At 40.3% G+C, this 14,438-nt stretch overlaps 1 protein-coding gene across 1 annotated transcript in view; it reads left to right on the forward strand.

Annotated features, from left to right (window-relative positions):
• MICAL3 (microtubule associated monooxygenase, calponin and LIM domain containing 3) overlaps nucleotides 1-14,438 on the forward strand; it is a 186,173-nt gene that overhangs the window by 65,560 nt on the left and 106,175 nt on the right. Inside the window, exon 3 of the mRNA XM_080391492.1 lies at nucleotides 10,502-10,877. Coding sequence (XP_080247618.1) covers nucleotides 10,614-10,877 — 264 coding nt within the window. The 5' untranslated portion in view covers nucleotides 10,502-10,613. The remainder of the gene's footprint in view (nucleotides 1-10,501; nucleotides 10,878-14,438) is intronic.

Genomic DNA, 14,438 nt, shown 5'->3' on the forward strand with positions numbered 1-14,438 from the left:
TCTCTGGAGAGGAGCATACAGTTAATGCTGTCGTCTGCTGCCCAGGAGCACTGTATAGATCTCCAGGAAAGTGGCTACTGTCATGCTATGGTTCTACCACCATTGTGTTGGCTGTCCCCAGTTAACGGAGCTGTGCTGTGCTGCCAGTCCATTCTGGCCGACTGAGCCTGAAAGCAGCAGTTGAGTGAAGCTGAAGAAAGGATTTCTTAACTTCAGTATTTTTCCTAAAGAGAGCTTGTCAGTCTGATTCTGAAGTTACTACCTGCCTTCAGGTAAGCTAGCAGCAGCCTGTTGGTATTACCACTGAGAAAGTCACAAGTTCGCTTTAGTCTTTCTTGCCCCTTCTCCTGGCTGCGTTAAAAGCATTTTGAAAAAGTGCCATTCTGGCTAGTGCTGAAATACCAGATGGAGGATGGTGTTATGAAATAAGGGATTATGGAAGTTGCTCAGTTTGAACCCAAGGTGCAGACTGAATCATCCGCCAGTGGAAATCCTGGAATGCCCTGCGAGACACATTCCAGCCTGGAAGTAGCTTAGTGGCAAAGCAGTGCGCCAGAGCTATGAAACTATGCTGGATAGAAGTTATTTCACAGTAAGGTACTTCTCCATGACCACTGAGAGCTTTTACCAATGAAGGAGGTGTGTGTAGGTGCCTTGTACAAAAGGTGATTGTGTGTCTCTTGGTGGGGACTCTCAGACCTGCACTAAGTGAGGAGGGTGCTCATGCTCTCTCATAAAGCAACTTTCTCTGCCAGAAAGCTGGGAGGTTCAGCTAAGGATATCTGCCTCAGACCCCCAGATATCCTTGCAGAGGAATGCCCTTTATCTAAAGGAGGATGGAATTAAAAAGACTAGACAGAAAAGTCCTTGAGGATGAAAGGCAAAGAGAGAAGCTTTTATGTGTGCTCACTACTAGGAACAGATTCTGCTGAATGGCATCCTTACACTTTGATTGGATTAAATCTCTGACTAATTCATACCAAGTCTTTTCATGTCCCCACCAGTGCAGCTGTATTTGAGCAGACTGGTAATGTCTGCCTGTGGAAGTGATGACTGCCATCTTATTTCAGAAACTGCTTGCCAAAGCCTCAGGGAGAGGAGAGTAAATCACAAACCCGCCTCCACCTCTTTCCTCTGTAACCGGTTTCCTAACAGATTTTCATTTGCTTGAGGCAATGAGCTTGGCATGGTGTTTGCTGAGAGAGGCATCTTCTCTGCCGTGGGCAGCTGGAGGGGAGTTGCTATCTGGCCAGTTGAAACTGTTTCAGCATTTACTGAGAGTCAAATGTCCAGCCAAGTGGGGAACATACTGACTGGTTACTATTTTTAAGCTATGTAACAGTATGTGCAAATGCTACTAATTTATGTCCAGAGTTGAAAGTTCGATGTTACATGTTTTGTTTTTGCCATACACTCTCTCTCTCTCTCTCTCTCTCTCTATATATATATATATATATAACACTTCCTCCTCATCTGCATTACCTTTCCAGGTTTTGCTACATTTTGTAGCATGAGAAAATGTAGTTTCTGTATTCTACCTGTTGTCATAGTTCAGCCAAAATGTTAAACAAGTTATTTGCTTGCAATATATTCCTGTCTCCAGGTAAAAGCTTTCCTTGTACCTATGAGGAAAATGAATGATGGGAAGTATTAGACACACAGGATTGTGTAATAGAGATGAATTTTCATTAAGATGCTATGTTTGATCAGTTGTCATTTGACAGTCTCACAGTGAAGTTTTCCAGTTGCTAAGGGTTGGATTTTGCTTTGCTTTCTTAAATTATTATTGTTGCCAAAGATATCAGAGTGCAAAGGGTGGGTATTGTTCAGAAGGGGAAAGATTTACGTGAGTAGATTTATCAAGGGTTAATACTAAACTAAATTTAAGATACTGTCAAATTAGGGACTCCAAGATGTAAATATAGTAAGAGAGTGCTTTGAAAGGCTAGGATGGAGATATTTTTGGTTTTTCCCCCCCCTCTGAGAATTAAATCATGTCTACAGGAATTCAGCCTGGGAGAGGTTATAGAAGAGGTTTATGGGACCTGTGGAATAGACCTCAATTAAATGATCTAATTTATTAATTTATGAAATAAAAGTTATAGGGTTATTGTATGTGTGGGGTTTTTTCTTCCTGTGATCTAATGAATTGGGATTTAGCATTGTGTACATTGAACATGTTCTGCTTCTTTTCTGTTATCTAGAAGCCCCATGCTTTAAGAGTCTAGACAAAGAAGTTTTACTATGAAAATGAAGTGTAGCTCCATGCTGTGTCTGCCAGTCATTCCAAAAAAAGAAAATTCAAAACACGATGAAAACCAGTCTCCTTCTGGTTCCCTTCAGATCCAGCTTTATGTCCTGTTCAAGCTTTTTTCAGTCAGTAGTGCTCTTGCTGAGGTGTCTAATTCTCTTTGCAAAATGAAATGAAATTGTTGAATTGTACTTCATGGTCTAATCTAGTGACTAATGTGGGAGGACAGTACAGGCCTGTGGTGGCCTGTGGAGTATCAAGTAACAGCCTGCTCCGTGTACTACAGATTGAGTTCTTAGTTGTTGCCATTTCTGGTTTTAGATATTTAGAGAGGGTACGCAGCTCACATTTTCATGCACAGCTTCTAAGAAGAGAGAAAAGCTAGGTGTAGTGATTTGAGCTATATGAGTAGGGCACACCTATCAGCAGTTATAAACACACCGGGATTTTCTTTGGCGGCAGCAGCAAAGCTTGAGGGGCTTGGCCTGCTGGTGAAGCTTGGGTCTGGTGGCTATGCATGGGTTGGGGGCAGTGATAGCTGGGATATAGAGTGCCAGATGCATTAACAGTGACAAATGAAGGTAGTAGCAGGTACTGGGTAAGGTGCTCATCCTTGTATGCAGGTGAGTCCTTGAGGTAATGTTCCTAGTTGAATCTTTCTCATTAAAAGGAAGGAGGTGGAAGTTCTGGAGGTCTGGGTTTAAGGTTCAATTTCTTTGGTGTTTTTTGATCTCTGCATGTATATTTTGCCTGGTAATTACAAAGGCTGAGGTTGCACCACAGGTTGTAGCGTGACTTTTCCTAGAATAAAGCTTGGGATTTGTTTTGTTTTTAAAATTCAACAGCTTTTAAATGAAGTGGGTTGTGGGTTGGAGAAATCTTTATTTCTCCTTTTATTCAAATGCCTGTTTACTTTAGTTTCTTGACGTCCAAAGGAGTCTTGCAAGGTCTGCATTAGGAAAAAAAAAATCAAAAATTTTTAAGTCCCTCTGTTCTCCATATTCAGTCTTCCTCCACAGAAACAGGATATACATCCATTAAATAATATGTTTGAACTGCTCTGTGCAGCGTACTCCATTTGTGATGCCACAGCTGGTTGAGTGTGTGTGGAGGGTGGAATTATGAATCTTTTAATCCTGTTTTCTAACTCCCTTCTCCTCTACTGCTTTCTTCAAGGAAGTGCCTGCCTCTTTTCCACACCCATAACAGCTGAGAGTTGGAAGCAGCACAAATAAAACTTTTTTTTCCTATGTACATTTTTGAAGTCTGTAATTGGAATATTTGTTCTTCGTTTTGTAAGAGTCTGGTATTTGTCAAGCCACTGAGCAGTGAGTTAAAAGTCCAGGCAGCCATCTGCCTTGATTAGAATGAATGCTGGCGTGAATGACTAATCTTTGGGTTTGCTTCTGAGGTGCTGAGATGTTTCTTTTGATGACCCAAATGAAGGTGGCTTTGGTAAGCTCAGCCTAGTTTGGATCGTGTGATTCTGTGTGACTAGTAATCTTTGACCTGGGTAAAGCAGAATTACATAATATAAGGGAGAACTGTAGCACATAAGTGGATATAATAGTAGGCAAGCACATAGTGCACATACTGCTTTAGATGCTAGACCACTTCTCAGATCTCATGAACCTTTTTGTGTTCTTTGAAGAATGGTAATTTTTTTCCTTTTGTCACTTGCAGATCATACGGTTGTGTCTGTGTCTTTGTCCCTGTTGATTTGCTTTCCTGTACTAACTTTTGTGATTGCTGCAGTCTGTGTTTTGGTACCAGGTTCTGACAGATAGAAGCCTTCACTAATCTAAATTTTAAAAAATGTGTTCATGTGAGTTTCATTAGAGAATTTCTTTTGTGAGATATTTTTATATTTTTTTTTTACACATAAATATAGGCTCTTGTTTGTTTTCTCACTGTGTCGTGGAATGGCTTGGGGTGATCAGTGTGCTGGCAGAACCTGAGGGCCTCAGAGGACTTGGCTCACTGGGCTGCAGAGGTTGTTAGAGTGTGTTTGTAGCCTCCAGTCTTTGTTCTGCTCAAAATTTCTAATTGAGTCAGAACAATGTTCTTGTTCTCTTAGGTTCAGTAAAGCTTTTCTGAAAGCTCCTTTTCTTGTGGCATAGCATGTTGCTCAGAAAGATGAATCAATCCATGTCCTGTATGATGTCAAAAGCTGGTATGTCTTACTGTGCTAAGGCAGCTGATTTGTTTTATCCCCATTTGAAGTCAGAAATACAGTTTTGTCAAACACTCATTCCAGTAATTTCTTACAGGCCTTTTTTTTTTTTTCCTTTTCTTTTTTCTTTTTTTTCCCCTCTGCATGTGAGCTTTCCTCAGGTTATTGGATAGTGTTTGGGGAAGTTCAGCTTGTAAAACTGGGTGGGAACTAACTTTTAAGATGTGTTTCTATGTTGAAATGTAATATCAGGAGCAGCTTCAAAGCACTTCAGACAGTGTTGGCATTCAACCTTCTTGCCCTGTTAAGTGGTGGAATGAGAAGCCTCCATGTGCTTCAGCCTGGCAGTGAGGTCACCTCCACCTAGTGTGAAGTGATTGTACGCTTACCTTTAGAAGTGGGATATATGTTGCTCATGAGAAAAATACCCATGTTCTGACTGCCTACAGGCGTGGGCTATGGTCTTTATGGGGAAAGCTTGTAAACTAATGGCTCCCTGTATTGAAACAGCCAGATTCCATGGAAACAGCCAACATTTGTGGTTGGATGACTTGTGTTTTCTTGGAAGGATTTGTGGGAGATGCATGGATTTTACCACCCAGATAACAAATGGAGCTTTTGCTGTTGTATGGCATTGGGTTTTGGGAGGCCTATAAAGGGAAGTGTTGCTCGTTTGACTTTTTGCGTTAATGGCCATGCTCCAAGAAGTTTGTTATGAGAGTTTTGATTCTAGTGAGATGCAGTACTTTTTACCATTGGAATAAAAGCATCTTTACTTCTTTGAGAAATACAGGGGTGTTTTTGCTGTGCATGTAGAGTACTGTGTGGTTGTTTATAGTATGGTGACAGTTCCAAGATGTAAAGAATGACCCCAGCTTCCCAAATACACAGCTGGTGAGTTGTTGCTAGGTGGGAAGGGATCACTGAATTGGTTGCTGGTCACCCAATGCGAAGGCTTGTACCATGAGGGATCTGCCTAATATATGGCTGTCAGGTATTTAAGCCAGTAGTTCTTGAAGCTTGTCTTGCAATATGACAGCTATCCAGGTGGCCTGCTGTTCTCTTATTTAAGGGGGCAGCTACTTCTTCCTTGGTATAATTTTTATTCCAAAGAAAAAATAATGTGTTTCTTGGTCTCTTTTATTTATGTTGGTGTTCATTCAGTGCAGGGACTCTTCTGTGATCAGTGTTACGTATGACAGTGCCACAGAATAGTGTCTGTTGAATTCATATAGATAAAAGGTTTTATTTTATAGATGTAATGTTTTCAGTACTCATGTTGTGGCACTTGAGTAATGGTTAGTAATAAACAACTAAACATTTTTCTTCAGTACCTTGACAGAAATTTGGAACCAACATATTATCTGTAACAGCTTCTGTATTTGTGTTTCCATGTTCTTGGATATAATTTGCATTTCTTTTCAAATTGTTACTGGACTGAGTTTTTCTTGACGTGAGACTTCTATGAACTGTTTGTGTATGTGCTTTGATCTTCTCTTTAAGAATGAGTTCTTGTATTTGCAGCCAAGTTCGTATTTGGTCTCTCATTCTCCCACTTTGGTCCTAGCTTGGGAGAGAGGGTAGACAGGGAAGAGGTGGAGACCAAAAAGACTCACTCCCATATGGTGGGCAGAAGCCCCACAAATCAGGATTAATAAGTGTATTAAAACACAAACATCTTTTTTGCAGCGTATTTGCTTCAGTGTTGAATTTCATGAATGGGAGCAGACCTAAATACCATCTTAAAACATACTGTGGACAGTGCTGACATTCCTTTATTCCATCTGGTATAAAAGGGAAGCTGCAAACAATGGCAACCACGCCTTTGTCCTCCTGTTTTCCCATTCTTTGTATAATACAGAGCTAAAATAATTGCTTTAGCTTTTCTTGTTAAAATTGTCCTCTTTTTTGCCACCTGTTTCAGTCTTACCACTGCCCAATAGCTGTACTTTTTGATACCTGTGATCACTTAGAAAGTCGTGAACGTATTGTAGCAAAGTCCATTGTTTAGTTTTAGCTAAAAGTAAAATAAATCAAATCCTGGAAATGAAAACAGAGCTTTTTCGTTTGTTGGAATAAAGACTTTTTTTAGTGTGGTTTACTGAAGAAGGGAGGCTTATGAGATTGAGCTGTTTGTCCATCTGCTTTTCAGTTCATCCTTAGTAACTTTTGAACAATTTCATCCAGATTTGATGGAGAATAAAAGTCCCAACGGTAATTGGTTTCTTACAAGAAAACTGGAGGCTGGGTGGAGGAGAGAGACAAAAATAGGTGTCCCCACTGTCTGCAGCATAAGCTTAACAATAATCTGTGCTTAGGCTTTTGTTAGCCAAGTTACAAGTGTGTACTGGCTGCCTAGGTACGGCAGGAATCTCAGAGTTTCCAGACCGTGTGACTGAGTCTCGCTTAGGCAGAAGCGGAGGGGCCATGAAAGGGAGACAAGGACATAGGGGGAATGTTGCTGGGGAACTAGAACTCTTAAGGAAAGGATGAAATCAGTGGAAATGGGGCTGTTGGAGCTATCAGGAGTTTTATGATTGATGGACAAGCTTGCTTTCAGATTCCTCATGATACTACTGCAGTTTGTTGATCTCTGACTTCTCAAGAGATTTGTCTGTCGAGGGTGCATCTGTGGTGTTTGCCTGGCTGTGAAATAATTAAAATGTAAGAAAGCATTTACATTGTGCTCAGAGAGACTCAGCATGCTGAAGTGGAGACAGGCAGTTACTTTGGCAAATGTTTTATTCACTCAAAATGCTGTTTTAAGCTAGGCAGAACGAGCTGCAAATTTAGATGGAATTAACTCAGTAATTTCCAGCATCCTTCTCCATTTTTTTCGAGTGGAAAATGCATTCCCATAATATCTTACTTTTCCAGGCTCAAGTCATTAGTTGAGTGAGAACTTTCAACAAAATAAGGATGGGAAACATAGTGGGGATGACTCCTATAATGGGGATTTATTTGCCTGGAATCTAGGAGCCCTGCATTTGCAACACTTTCTGCAGGAGCTTGAATTTGTATGACGAAATCCATTATATATATATAATCTGCAAAGTCTCTTCCTCTCTTTTGCATTTGCCAGAAGTAGAGCACTGGACTTTCACATATGCATTTGGTCAAATATTCATATTCCTGCATCTGTGGTGACTGTGGGAAGGAACCTCCACCTGGAATTACTCATTGCCAGTGTCTCTGTGTTTCATAGGTTTCTTTTGTCGGGGCAAATGCTGGAGATCCTGAGCATACTTGCAGTCATGAGTCAGTGACAACCTCATGCTATTATTGTAAATAGCAACACAAACACTCTTCTTGCATGCGTTTTTTCACGGCCTTTGTCTTTCTCTCGAACACTCCAGCCAAGGAATTTACAGAGCTTCTGAGTCAGCAATCAGCTGCCTCGAGACAAAACATACAGGATACTGCAGACTTGCAGAATAGCCGACAAGGCATGCAAATACTCTGGAAACCTGGCAAATAATTCTTGCCTGCCTTTGCTTTCCTCGTGTAATTTCCATGTTCTCTGATGTGTTCCTCATGGGTTCCAAGGACTTTCGGTTTGCATCAAGAATGCAGAGCTCTGGGGAGTGACTTATCGAGGTGACGGAAGCCTCAGTATTTGACCTGTGGGCATAACTGATTTCACAGCCTGCATGAAATGGGATGTCGGCAGAACTGCTCTACAATGGGTCACTTGGTTTGTGCTGCATAAAATGACCTGCTTGGTTTGTCTCCTGGCTTCGCAAACCTTGAACACAAAGCAGTAAGTTCCTAGAATGAAAGTAGTTTGGATTTTAACTTTGGGATCTCTCTGAGCAGTGCAGAACCAATGACGCTTCACTCCTTTGTTGAAAAACTACGATAGAAGGAAGGGTGGGGAACAAAACCCATGTTGTCCTTACACCTGGATATATCAGCAATGGACTGTGGACTAGCAGACTTAAAATTGCCACTCCACTTAGTAGAAGTTATATGATCTAAATTGCTTTTTCTGAGGAAGTGTCAGTCACCTGAGGCGCTGGTGTAAAGTGAGTGCTTGGGTGGTGGAGCAGGGTGAAAAGCTGGGGGAAACATAACACAAAATAGTATTCAACTTGCAACTATGTGTTGATTGATGAGGCATATGACTGTAGCTATTTTATTGTGTCTGTATTACACAGATGCACTGAAATTACTGCTTCAGTGTAAGAGGTGATGTTGGAGCTCTTTTATCACATTCTTCTTGAGAGCAGAGGAGGAGATACAAGCTTAAAGCACAGTACCTTTGACCTCTGCAGTAGTGCAGTTGTTAAGCTCCAGGCTTGCACCTCAGGGTGTTTCCAGCTGCACAACAGGAAAGTTAAGCTTAATAAGGAAAGCAGTTAGTTCCATCCTGCTTAGTGAGCAGTAATGATAACGGACATGGCATCACTACCAGTCAGTTAGAAAAACAACTTCATGTGTACTGAGTCCTCTAAGGCGGTGGTCCTAATAAAGTCATAATCACATTCTCCGGTATAACCCATTGTTGTACTGTTGCTTCTGTAGGAAATTCTATTTTTATTTTCAATAACAAAGAGTTTGTGGCTGTGTGTGAAGATTTCCAGGTCTCCTTTGCTATTTCTAAATGTAAGCAATAAATAGCATGTTACGGTGAAATGCAGGAGTGCCCAAATAAACTGCTGCAGAGCTGTCATACAGCAGGGGAAGAGACATGAGCTGTAATGTTTGACTTGGCTTCCTGTCTGCTGGAAGCAGGAAAAGAGCTGGTGAGAATCTAGAAGGTTTTATCCAAGTTCACATACTTCCGTTTTTACCTGAATACCCTTTGCAAAAAAACAAAGGACAAAAAGCACCTCAGAAATGCTTTCACTTCCATAGTTCCCACATACATTCCCATGCTGCTCTACTATCTGAAGACAAACAGAAGCTTTCTTTCTTAGAGAGTAGTCTATTATGTGCATGTACTTAGTTTTATGTATAAAAGGAAGAAAGAGATTTATTATACATAAAAAGGAGAGGGAGAGAAAATACCTTTTCTTTAAACAAAATCTGCTATTTATGGTCTGAACAATTCATTCTGTAGGTTTGCAGGCTGCTTCTGAGGGATCCCAGAAAAGCAACTAAGAGTAGCAGACGTCCTGTTAGTGTATTTAATCTGCTGAGGACCCCAGTTGCCACCTAAAATTTTGTAGGGACCTGAATGTCAAAAGAAGTTGAAAACTCACAGAATAGAGGAACTACTAGGAGAATCTCATGAGGGTCGTGCGTCAGCCACATGTCACTCTTGCACTGCTTGCTTACCTACAGGCATACACAGAATACTTTAGGAAGGCAAATGCTTATACTGCTCGATACAACACAGGCAGACATTGATTTTTTTTCAGTCTTGACATCTGCGCTTAAGCATTTGATTGCTATTAGCGGGTTTAACTTTGTAGGATTGCAGTAGCCATCACTGGATGGTTATGTCACTGTACAAAAGCAGTGTGTGCAAGGACTCTGACAGAGGTATCGGCTTGTGCTATGCCATCCTCTTTCTTCTCTATTATCATGAGCAAAGACCCATGTCCTTTTAGAATGAAGGAACCAAAACTTACTTTACTGGTGGAATACCAGCTCCTGAAGTTCTTTGTGGTAGTAGTATTTTAAGACAAGCATGTAACTATTGCTGTGGTGTTAACCACAGTGATCTGGTTATCACAGTGACTGCTACATTAGTAAGTCTGTATCCTTTGTTTTAAAATGCTGCCTACTTCCAAACATCATGTAATATCTGCCAGTTTACTTTAACTTCTCTGCTGTTCACGTGAAATGAGTTTTGATAAAACTTCCTAGGCACTGGCTCAGGTTAAAGTATTTTGTGATTTAACAGAGGCGAGATGTCCCAGTCTGCGGTGAGGCTCAGTGAGCTTTGGGAGGCTCAGCTTCAATCAGCTTGGGTGGGAACACTCAGGATATTGATCAGTTGACTTAGATAGGACTGATGCCTTATTATTTACTGAGAATCTGGGCTCTCAGTTCAATAGGCTTAGACAAAATTCTGGAAAGAAAAAAAAAAAGAGCAAGCTCAGTTACTTTTTCTTCTTTTTATTTTATAGGTTAATAATGCTTGTAAGCCAGAGGTGAAAGTGGCTCAGCAGAGCAACATCAGGAAGTCTGGCAGACTGGAAGAGAACAGCTGCCCCCAAGGGCAGCTGCAAAGCGTGAAGGATGGAGGAAAGTAAGAATGAGAAGGTGAACCAGGCTCATGTTCTCTTCGACAGATTCGTCCAGGCTTCAACCTGTAAGGGAACTCTTAAGGCTTTCCAAGAACTCTGTGACTACCTAGAGCTAAAGCCTAAGGACTACCGTTCTTTCTATCACAAACTCAAGTCCAAGCTCAATTACTGGAAAGCCAAAGCCTTATGGGCCAAATTGGATAAAAGAGGCAGCCATAAGGACTATAAGAAGGGGAAAGCATGCGCCAATACAAAGGTAAGAGATTTATTTATGGTGGTCAAGACACCTATTACCCAGTTTGTCTCTAGAATACACAAGGAAAATGTCTGGATGTAGAACAATGTTTGCCTGGTGTCAATACAGGCCCAGGGAAGATTCAGGAATGTTCTCAGGCATACTATTTATAATATATAGTTTCAATTTGGTAGCATTTAATGCTCAATCAGTAATTGTGTTTGCTACTACCAAATTTGACTGCCCGCCTGAATAGCAGAAGCTAAATGGTGTGGATAACTGGGTAGCTGAAAAAGGTCTCATAGACATAGTCCAGCTGGCTGGACAAAAATGCACATCACTCTCAGCTTATCTGAAGTAAAGCAAAATACACTGTCTTTGGCTGTTTTTGTTACACAATAACAGGAAGATTTCGGTGGGAAAAGAATGTTGCAGGTGGGAACAGATAACTACAGAAGAGAAACTAGGGGCAGGCTTGGTATTTAGGCAACTAACCAATAATGAGCTTAACTTTTGTAATATGTATGAGCTAATTATAAGAAGGCATAAAAGGTGACTGTAAGGGACAATAAACGAAGTCTGCTGATCACTCATATTGACTGTGTCTTCCCTCCCTCGCAACAAAATGGAAGTCCTTGGAAATTACCAGAATATTTGTAATTTATTCAGGAGAAGCAGCCTGCAAGTTTCTGTTTTGTGGTTTTGTGGCATCAGTACTGTAGATGGCTTAGAAAATCTTAGCTGGTAAACCTTTAATCTTGGTAGGATTTTCTTTTTTTACATTTTTTACTTTTTTAAAAAAGGAAGATAGTGCAAAAGATGATAGAATTAGAACAGGATTCTGTCCTTCATTGAGGACAATACATGCTGTTTCTTCTTTTGAATATTCACCTTTTGGGAGAAGGAAATATCTTAATAGGAGGAATTAATGACTAATTCCTCAGTAGAGAACTAAGGGGGAAATACATCCTGTTCAGAATATGTCAGTTGTTTCAGATCTGTGGACTGAAGTTTAATTCCCAACTAGATATTAGAAAGTTATATTTCTTGATTTCTTGATTGTTTATTCTGTTTCACTTTCCAGTGGTCATTTTCATATGATGGTGGCATTTATAATTAATTACTACAATATCACTGGAAAAATTACTAGTGGACCAAGGTGCACTTGTACTAGATCTTGTAAAGATAACACTTTCCTCAAAAAGCTTACAGTTGATATGTCAGATGATAGGTAACAGGTGCATATAGATTAACTTGGAAAACCATAAAACAGTTGGGCGCTGTTGGTAATCACAGGGGGCAGTAGCCTTAACACCCTGAAGGTCCAACCACTTTTTTGAGGTTTACTTTTTTGAGGCAGCGTGACAAAGGAGGGACTTACAGGAAGATAAATATAGTGACTTTTGTGTATATTTAGGAATAAACCTTCCAAACGGTATGGACATCATGGAGCAAAGTTCAAAATTTTTTTTCCTGAAAACTTGACTGCACTTTGCGTTCAATGGATTCAGGAATTGCTCTGATTTTGAATGAAGCGTGATGAGTAGAGCTGAAATAGGGTGTTAAAGGCTGTGAAATGAAGACAGGTAGCTTATATTTTAATGAGAAAGAGATTGAGGAAGCTGTGCAAGAGTGTAGAGGTATTTTAATTTATTTGAAGTAACAGACTAAAAGTGATTTTTGCATCTGGGCTCTGAATATATATCTTAGTGGGCAAGACTGTATTTGTTAACCTTGAAGGAAAGGTTGCTTCGACAGCAGAGGTGTAACATGAAAGAGGAGATTTAATGGAAGAATATGTGTGTGACTTGGATATTGCTTGATTATGAGGATATACAAAAAAATAGATAGGAGTGGACATTAACATCCAGCTATGAAAGACATTCGGGAAATTGATTGTGACACTTACCTAGAAGGGAAGTGGTGAGGTGAGTTAAGGGTGTTGGAGCTCGATTTTATCATGTTGGGCTTGAACTGAAAACGAGGCAGCCATGAGGAGATGTCAGAAAGGTAGAGACTTCAGCTTAGACAAAAAGTAGTCAACTCTGAGCTGGAAAAGTTCTGTGAATCTGCAGCACTGAAAAGCTGATTGAGCCAGTGACTGTGAATGAGGTGATACAAAGGCACGTTGTAGAGGAAGATGGTAAAGAGGTGAAGGGTGAAGCCTGTGGGAAGTTTGTGGTGAGAGGTGTGGGAGAAGTGAGGGAAGTCCTTCAGTTAGTGCTCTGAAAGAATAGCTGAAGACATAGAGGAGTACTGAGTCTTAAAATAAATCAGAAAAGGACACGCTTTGAAGAAACACATGTAGCCAGCGGTCTATAAAACATCTCTTAAAGTGCAGTTGAAAACTGAGTAAAAGAGGTAAAGCATACTGGGAGTGATCTTTGACTAAAGAGATTGCTAGAGAATTTGTATAGTCCAAAAGCTTGGCCTATTTTGCGCACCAAAGCCAAGGTAGAGAGAGTGTAGGATGGAAATGGAGAAATGAGATCAGGGGAGGGGTTGTAGAAGTGGCATGCAGTGATCATGGAGATGAGGTAATGGTGAGATAAACAGACTTATGGGGTCATGTGTGATTCTCTTGTCATTTAATGATGAGAGAGAAACCTCAGAACTTGCTGCTGTTGGTGGTGGTGGTGGGAATAATTGCAGGGGACATGTCAAGGACAATGCTGAATTGGTCTCTGTTAGAGGAATGGGAAGACTTATTCCGTAGCTTCTCTCCTGTGTGGGTGACGAGGAGGAGAGAGAGAGTAAAGGAAAAGAGGAAGAGGAGTGGAGGCAAGACAGAGAGGAATTTGCCAGTCTTGCTAAGAAGCTGTTGGTGAGATGCTGTATAGGAACACAAGTGAAAAGGTGGATGGTGCATAAATTAAAGGTGGCACCCCGCCTCTGCCCCAGTGCAGAAACATTTAGGACTGTGGATTTGGGATTCATGCCATATTGAGTAGTGAAATTAGTACCTGAAAGGAAGTGAAATCTAGTTAATTTTTTTGTTGTTGTTCGTGTGTCTTAAAGAATATATATACCTGTGATGATAAATTATTTTTGTCTGCCTTTACATATAAACTTTGTTGAAATTTTTAATGTAAACAAATTATAAATATGTGTTCTTTTAATATTTCTTTATGCTTGTGTTAATTACTTGTTTCCTATCCTAACAGTATCTGCCATTAAATGCTTATATGTAATTCCTAAGAGGTAATTGTAACTATTCAAAGTAGCAGCCTTTTGAGAAGTGAATCATATCTGATTTTATGTTTCCCGTCTCACTTAGTTTTGTATTCTTAGTGTTTAATGTAATTTGCAAACCACTGATTAAAAAATACAGAAATTTAAGTGAGCATGTGGCATGATAGAATGTGAAATAAAGATTAGGGTTTTACCCATTTTATCAGAATAGTCATTTCTTTAGGAAGCTCAGCTTATATACACTTGAACATATACAAGTTTTGAAGTTCTCATCCTCTGTAGCATAGTTTTTACTTGCCCATTTAAAAAATGGTCAGGGATGAAGTGCCATGGCTAGGGTTCGGCAGTTAGTGCATCACATGGCCAGCGTCCAAGTTAGCCAGAATTCAG

Source organism: Falco punctatus, assembly GCF_963210335.1.
Source record: "Falco punctatus genome assembly, chromosome: 6".
NCBI classification, from domain to species: Eukaryota; Metazoa; Chordata; class Aves; order Falconiformes; family Falconidae; genus Falco; species Falco punctatus.